Source organism: Cydia strobilella, chromosome 24, assembly GCF_947568885.1.
Source record: "Cydia strobilella chromosome 24, ilCydStro3.1, whole genome shotgun sequence".
Taxonomy (NCBI): Eukaryota; Metazoa; Arthropoda; class Insecta; order Lepidoptera; family Tortricidae; genus Cydia; species Cydia strobilella.
In genome coordinates, this window is record NC_086064.1 from 6,598,862 (window position 1) to 6,607,210 (window position 8,349).

An 8,349-nucleotide genomic window follows, 5' to 3' on the forward strand; every position below is an offset into this window, starting at 1 on the left:
TTTTGAACACCTCGCCCGCTTAGCAACCTGCTGTTGACTATATAGTACAATTTAAATTAAAACTGCCTTCATCGTCATTCGTTTATTAAAGTAATACCTAGTGTCTATAACATTAGACAGACAAATGCCTAAAAACAATTCTCTATTCGGCAGTCGTATAAAAAAATCGAGATAGGTATATACTAATTTCGAGTGGGGCAACAAATCCAAAAATTACGCTTACTGAAACTTTCATATTACCTCCTAATTTAATGTAAGTAATTAGAATTCCGCGTTAAGTCAACCGCGAGACCAGTCTACCGCGGCTGCCGTGCATCTAAAGACCCCGTTTGCAAAATTTCACACCCCCTCGTTGCACAATGTACATACAATCAGTCTATGCAAGGGGGTCACCTCTCTCTGCATCTAATTGTACTATTTCACACGTATTGCTGGCATACGGCTTTTCTCCTGCGTGTATTCGTTTATGGCTTTTAAAATTAACCCCATTTTTAAAACTTTTTTTGCAAATTTCACAGAAATACGGGCTTCCTTCAGTATGAAATTTCTTGTGCATCTCATAATTTTCAATTGTCGTATATACATCGCAACATATGTCACACGTGTATGTGCTCTGTCTATGAGTTCCTTCGTGCCTCTTAAAATAATGCAAATTACCAAAAGTCTTGTCGCAAATATTGCACGTGTATGATTTCTTTGCACTGTGAACCAGTGAATGTGCTTTCAAACTGGAATGATTCGTAAAAACTTTTTTACAAATCTTGCAAGAAAACGGATTATAACCTGAATGCATCCGTGCATGTAACTTTAAACCGTCAGGTAGCAGAAACTGTTTTTTACATATTTCACAAGAATACGGCTTTACAGTACTGTGAATTACTTTATGTTTCTTCAAATTGGTCGGTGTAGTAAATGCCTTTCCGCATTCGCAGGCATATGGCCTCTGTCCTGTGTGAAATTGTTTGTGCGTCTCCAAGTGAGTTAACAACGCAAAATCCTTGTTACAGATGTCGCAGGTGTATGGGTTGTATCCTATGTGGCTTAGCTTATGAATCATTAGTTTGTCGTATTGGTCGAATTCTCGGCCACATGTTTTGCAGGTGTGTTTTTTCTTTGCATTATTTTCTATAGGTCTGCTGGAAGTAGTAGTAGAAGTAGAGGGCAGTGTCCATTGTTTACTCGTTGATCCGTGAGCGGATGTGGTGGCCAGCTGCTGCCCACAGGTGTTCAGATTAGCTAAATCCACTGCAACAAAATTAAAATTAAAGAGAAAAATGTATCCTCTGGCTTTAAAGTTTTTGTCGCTTTCGTATTAATCTTACGGAGGATAATCGGAGAAGTCTTTCGACAACGATGCTCTAAACTAAAATTGCAGCTGTGTGCTCAACTGCTCAATCATAAAAAGTTCCAAAAAATCGCATATCAGCAGATTCGGCCATTCTTAGGTATACAAATGAGTCAAGTAAACAAAACCTGCATGTACACAGTATACATATACATCAGAAAACATCAATCTAAATAGATACCCCACAACCGGGATACAAAACCACAGAGGGCCTAGATTTTCATAGGGACAGTCGCCATCACGTATATCTGAGCGGCCAAGGTGTTCCTTAAGGGTCTCCGGCAAGCTCGGTTCACCATACAAACATAGTTCCGCTCTCATTTTAAAACGACTAGCTAGATTGATCTGAAACTTAGTACTTACAATAGGATAAGGTATATCTATGTCTGAAATTAGTTTATGTAGCTTCAGATACCATAGTTAAAAAAATACAGTAAATTTAAGTTTTTCATACAAAACTTGTTTTTGCTCTATTTCGTTCGTTTTATAAACTGAAGCTATATAAACTAATTTCAGACCTAGATATACCTCATGTCATTGTATGTGCAAAGTTTCATTACGATCCAACACGCAGTTTTAAAATGAGAGCGGAACTACGTTTGTATGGGAAGGTGCAATTCGGCCGAGCCAAGCAAATTTGACATTTGATAATAACAGACTAGGAAAAATGGATCGTTTCTTACTAACTCACAAAAGTGACTATTTATTGGTAGTTTTTTAAAGGAGGTCCTACAAGGTTGTCCTAATTATAAGAAGTGAAACTAAAGCAACCAAAGATAACCAACATACCCGAGCCAAGAGGTGCACCGGGCCTCTGCAAGCACTCAGGTCCCAGCACCAGTCCCTCCTTTGCCTCATGATCGGCATAAAGTCTGGCCAAGTCTTCATTAATGCGCTCGTCCTCTCGGGGCTCCGCCTTCACTAGTAACTCCGCTTGCAGCACAAGTCCATCCTTCACCACATGGCCGTTACAAAGACTGGCCTGGTCTTTGGTAGCGCAAAAGTCGTTCTCCTTACATGGCTCCTCCTTTATTGGTAACGCCCCTTGCAACCCTAGCCTCTCCTTCACCACGTAGTTGGTATAATTACCAGGCAGGTTTTCTGTAGCGCTTAAGTCGCCATCCTCAGAAGGCTCCTCTTTTACTACTAACTTCTCTTGCAACACTAGTCCCTCTTTCACCAAATGATTAGTATAAAGACTGGTCAGGTCTTCGGTAGCGCACAAGTTGACTTCCTCTAGGAGCTCCTTCTTTACTAGTAACTTCTCTTGCAACTTAAGTCCCTCCTTCATCTCGTGATTGGTATAAAAACTAGCTAGGTTTTCGGTAGCGCACAAGTCGTCCTCTCGGGGCTCTTCCTTTACTAGTAACTCCTCTTGTGTCACTAGTTCCACCTTCATCTCGTGGTTGGCGTAAAATCTGGGTATATCTATGGTAACGCACGAGTCATTCTCCTTACAAAGCTTCTTCTTTACTACTGACTCCTCTTGCAGAACTAGTTTGTCTATTACCTCACTGTTGGTATTAAATTGGTCTTTAGTCATGCACAAGTTACGCTCCTCACACTCCTCCTCCTCCTCTATTATATTCACCTCTTTCACATCTGAAACTGATTAAAATGCACTAATATGACATTGACAGCAAGTACTTTGGGTACATTGTATATTTTTGGTAACTTAAAAAGTTGTAATGATTGAGTTATTGTTATTGATTGGTTGGTAGCTTTTTTTGACCTCCAACGATACTGTGTGAATCACATTTACCTAACTTTTGTTAACATCAAGTTTCATACAAATATTTCAAAAAATATGTATTTAAGTTGTATATGCCCTTAAGAAATAATGGTCAGGAAACGAGAATTTTTTATTTTTATTTATTGATGCAAAAAATTACACAGCATTACAGCGAACTAATACACTGTGAAATTTAAAACAGACAGTATCATACAGACTAGGTACATTATACGGTCTTAAGTAGAGGACAAACAGTAGGTACAAATGCAAAAATGAAAAACTAATACTAAACAAAAGATTTACGTTTATCCATCCTCTCACAGTACTTCATGCACTCTTTACACAGATCCATCCAACTACTTGCAAATACATCACATTCCGGTGATGATGCGAGGAGCGCGTTAATATATTGAAGAGCGCGGACTAGTGGTGATTTGCCGTGGGACATAGTGCGTGTTTTAGGCACAGCTAATAAGAGACGACTTCGCGGTCGGAAATTAAATTGGGCCTTAGCCATAGAAGGGACGAACACGCGTACAACTTGTGCAACCAGTTCAAGGCAGTCCGAGTTTCCTCGCAGAATATTACAGGCAGAGGTCAAGAGCCCGTAGTTGCGTCTAACTTCTAAGGAATTAAACCCTAAAACGCCAAGGAGGAACTTTGATGGGTACATATATGGGTAGTACCCGTAAATCTTTTTGTACAAAAATCTCAGAAAGGCTTTCTGGATTTTTTCCAAAAGCAAGATGTACCTATATTTGTCCTCATGCGGGTTCCAAACGACCGATGCGGCCTCAAGTTTGCTCCGGACTAACGCAGTGTACACTAACTTAATAGCCCTGACGTCATTGAAATCACGCGCATTACGAACGACAAAGCCTAACCTCTGATAGCAGTTAATGGCCAACGCTTTCATGTGCTCATGGAAGTTGAGTTGCATATCGAGGATGACACCCAAGTCACGAATAGAGTCAACACGATCCAAGGGATCAGGACCTAGCAGGTATTGAGCGACTAAGGGACTATTGGCACGGCTAAAAGTCATCACGGAGCACTTTGAGGTATTAAAAAGGAGCTTATTGTTAATGCTCCAGTGATGAAGGCGATCTATGTCCTTTTGCAAAGATGCACAATCCGATGATTGCTGCACTCCATAGATGAGCTTTAGGTCGTCAGCATATAATAAGCATCTAGCGTGCTTGGGGATTGAGGCTAAGTCAGCTAAAACCTAAAATCGAACCCTGACTGACTCCGGAACGTGTATGGTAGGGTTTGGACACGAAGCATCCATGCTGTACGTACTGCTGTCGATCGCGCAGATAACTGGCACACAACCGGAGCAGTTTTGGCGAGAAGCCAACGCTACACAACTTGCTCAAGAGTATGTCGTTATCCACACGATCAAAAGCCTTCTTAAAGTCAAAGTACAGCACGTCAACTTGTATTCCCTTGTCTAAACCTTGAGTCAACCAGAGTTAGAAGGTTTGTTTCCATAGATCGCTTAGCCCTGAAACCGTGTTGAGAATCGCACAGGTAAGGTTTTATTTGAAGGGCAACAAGTCTATTTAATACTGACTCAAACACTTTGGCGATTGAAGATAGAGTGGCTAGGACGGTAATTCTCAACCTTGGACGTTTCACTTGATTTTGGGATAGGACGTACACGCGTAACCTTCCACTGATACGGATACTCGCCAGAACTAAGGACCAAGTTGAAAATATGAAGTAGCGGCCCGGTTAGCCATTCTTTGCACCCCTTGATGACATATGCAGGTATACCATCAGGGCCAGGGGAGCTCTGAGGTTTTAAATGAGTTATGCCAGTTTGTAAATCATCAAGGGATATTTCATTTATGTTTATATAATTTGAGTTACGTGTTGAGTCATTGCGGGTGATTTTTTTATAGTCAAGGAGAGGTTCGGACGGAAGAAAAACACTTGAAAAAAAGTTTGAGAATGCTTGGGCTGCTTCGGCTCCGTCGTACATCTTTCCCTCATAACTGACCTGCGATTCAAATCCCCCTTTGGCTTTTAGACTGCTCACGTGTTGCCAGAAAGCCCTAGGTTCAGAAGGTATCTTCTTTTGGATACGACGTTTTCGACTTTACAACTGCCCTTAGCCTAGAGAAATCGTCATATACCGCACTGTCTCCTGTACGTTTCCACTCGCGGTGAAGATGTGCTTTACGCCTAATGTCCTTTATTAAGTCTGCTGAAAACCATATTGGATAACGTCTACACGCTTTATTATATCTTACTTTCCTAGGTATGCAAATGTCGAAAATGCTGTAAATTATATTATAAAAGCGCTCTATTGCAGTGTTGACATCGCGACTTGCAAGAACCACTTCCCAGGACACTTTAGAAATCAGTTCGCATAGGAGTGTATAGTTTCCTTTGGGGTAATTCCAATCAAGTCTCGAGTCAACATTGCTTGGTTGTAGCTTCGCAGTATCAACAAGAGGAACAGAGATCTCAAGCGGCGGATGGTACGCATCGGGGTATGGAACTAGTCCACACTCTTCAATTTCCGTTACAGAGACCCCATCTTCACGCCTTTTGTCAAACATCAAACATTTATTCAGCAAATAGGCCACAGGGCCACTTTTACATGTCAATTTATTACAAGCAATAAAAATAAGCAAAAATTACAAAAAAAACAATTACAAATATGGAATCAATAAAATATTAGATACTTTGTTAGAAATGTATCCAGTCTCTAAATGTCGAATAACACAAAAAAAAAAAACTAATAAAAAATATACAAACAACAGACAAGTACTAAAAATGTTTAGAGATGTATTTTAGTCTCTAGGTGTCAATTAAAAAAAAACGATTATCAAATACCCTTAGAGATGTAAAGGGTCACAACTGTCAAGTGAGAAGAACATTTTAGGGCAAATGAACCAGTTCTGGCCACTGAGAAGAAGAAGAAGACATATATTTGACGTACGTGTATTGATGTTATTTAGCAACTGATTTGTAAATTGGCTTTATAAAATAAATGACTATGCCTATGACTATGTCTATTTTTAGAAATTTTTTGGAGTAACACTATTTTCCAGCAATTCAAACTCACTTGTATTATCAGCATTCACTGCTTCTATTTCTTTTTTTCTTCGTTCCATATAACGTTGAAACCTAGATATTGCCGCATTTTCGTTAATCTGCCTTGATTTGTAGCTGGCGGGAAATATCCTTGGAACATAACTGGGACTGGCTTGTTCATCAGCCTTTCTGCCACCAATAAAGTGGGCACTGCAAATTCTGTCGTCCGTTTTTGGTTGCCATAGGGATCCATCGGGACTGTAATATAGTATAATACACTGTAAAACTTTCACTTAATACAATTACAATATAAATCAAATCATTACATATCTAAAGTAAGATTTTTTAGGTTAGGTGACTTACTTTTTTCTTCTTATGGCATTTATCCACTTATTTCGCTGTTCTTGTTTAAACCACGCTGTTGGAAATGTGTAGAATTTGCAGTCACTATTCTTGTTTGTGTTTATACAATCCACAACAACACATCTAAGATTCCATACCACCATATTTATCTAAAAAACAAATTAATATTTACTGAAAAACCACATATGACAGGTTATACCTCATTGGTTTCATTTTTAACCGTAGTGAGTGCTGTGATCGTTTCGGCTTCCTCCACCGACCGCTTTGCACGCAGCGAATACCAATATCACTGATTTAAGTTTGACTGCAAATTTTTTTTGTATTGTATGGTGGGCCGAACTATATTATTTATTATTATTTTATTTTTTATTTATTACATTTCACAGCATAACAGTGATCCAAAGCACTGTGAAACCAATAGACATTTCATACACATAGTACACAAATCAAAATTAACATGTAATAGAAGAAGGCCGTTCATTCCTCGTCTCGCAGAACCTCAAGCATTCATAACACACGTCCAACCATCCACTCGCAAATACATCACAGTTTGGTGCTGATTCGAGGAGCGAGTTTAGCAGGTGCAAGGCTTGAACAAGCGGTGATTTACGGCGGGACACAGTTCGTACTGGAGGCAGCGCTAACAAATGGAGACAATGCGGTTGAAACAGAAATCTAGTCGGTGAGGGAACATATAGACGCAGCAACTGAGCTACTAGTTCGGGGCAGTCAGAATCCCCACGTAAAATTCTACTGGCTAAAGTACACAGTCTGTAATTTCGCCTCACCTCAAGTGAGTTAAAACCTAAAGTACCCTACAAAAAATTTGTAGGGTATTTTTATTTTATTTTAATTATTTTATTAAAGACAACAAATGGTCCAATGAGTGTTAGTTGATCCTAGCCTACGTTAGTACTTAATAATAAACATAGATTTTATCCTTTGACACAGTTTCCACATTAAAGGACAATCAAGCTTATTAGCTATCATGTTTAAGATGTAAAAAAATGGGTAATATCCGTACATTTTTTTGTAGAGGGAGCGTAGAAAACGCCTTTTGCACTCGCTCTAGCAGCAGGATATAGGTTGTTTCATAGGGGTTCCAAACAACACAAGCCGCTTCAAGCTTGCTTCTGACAAGAGCGGTGTAAAGGAGTTTTATTGACCTGGCATTTATGAATTAATCTAATTCTGAATCTAAATAATAACCACCAATTTTTTATACGCACTTAATTTTAAAATCACACGACGCACCATCCAATATACGCAGCTTCTGATATTCTGTGGACACTGGCAGCTCTGCTCTCCACCTCCTTATCACTCCATGTTCCTACGATTTAGGGCCTCTATTGCACCTTATTAAGCTATCTATGTAGAAGTATTGATCTTTATGCACCAAAACCTTAGTAGCTTATTATTTATAAAATGTTATTAGTAAGTACACATTTTATGACATTTTTAGGTATTTTTGGCTGCTATTCAATGTAAAACATTTGGAAGCCTGGAACTTTTTGCTTGATAGGGCTTAAATTTAAGTCTATACAAAACAAATTCGGATCGAAGTCTGAACAAAAAAAAAAGTAGAATATTCAGCAATCAGCATCACAGATTAATAATATGCAAAGAGCATATAATCACTAATAATATGTAGCAATCAGCATCCAGCTGACATTGACTTGACAACTTGCCACAGATCACAGATAAATGTGTACCGCGAGCGAATACGCCGCTAGGAGCGCCACTGCGACGCGGTCACTTTAAAAGAACAGACTACCGCACAGTACCGTGACCTTGGCGCGGCGCACCGATAAGTGAGAAAGAAATATCTCGTTCTCGCTCTGTTACGGCTTTAAAATGTTCT

The 8,349-nt window shown here is 39.4% G+C and overlaps 1 protein-coding gene across 1 annotated transcript; it reads right to left on the reverse strand.

Annotated features, from left to right (window-relative positions):
• Positions 1-376: 376 nt before the first annotated feature.
• Positions 377-8,078, reverse strand: LOC134752502 (zinc finger protein 18-like). Its single transcript, XM_063688196.1, has 6 exons — positions 7,718-8,078; positions 6,489-6,637; positions 6,157-6,383; positions 2,135-2,953; positions 871-1,245; positions 377-450 (listed from the first exon to the last, which is right to left on the reverse strand). The coding sequence occupies exons 2-6, from the start codon at positions 6,629-6,631 to the stop codon at positions 377-379; spliced, it is 1,638 nt and encodes a 545-aa protein (XP_063544266.1). The 5' UTR covers positions 6,632-6,637; positions 7,718-8,078.
• Positions 8,079-8,349: the final 271 nt, after the last annotated feature.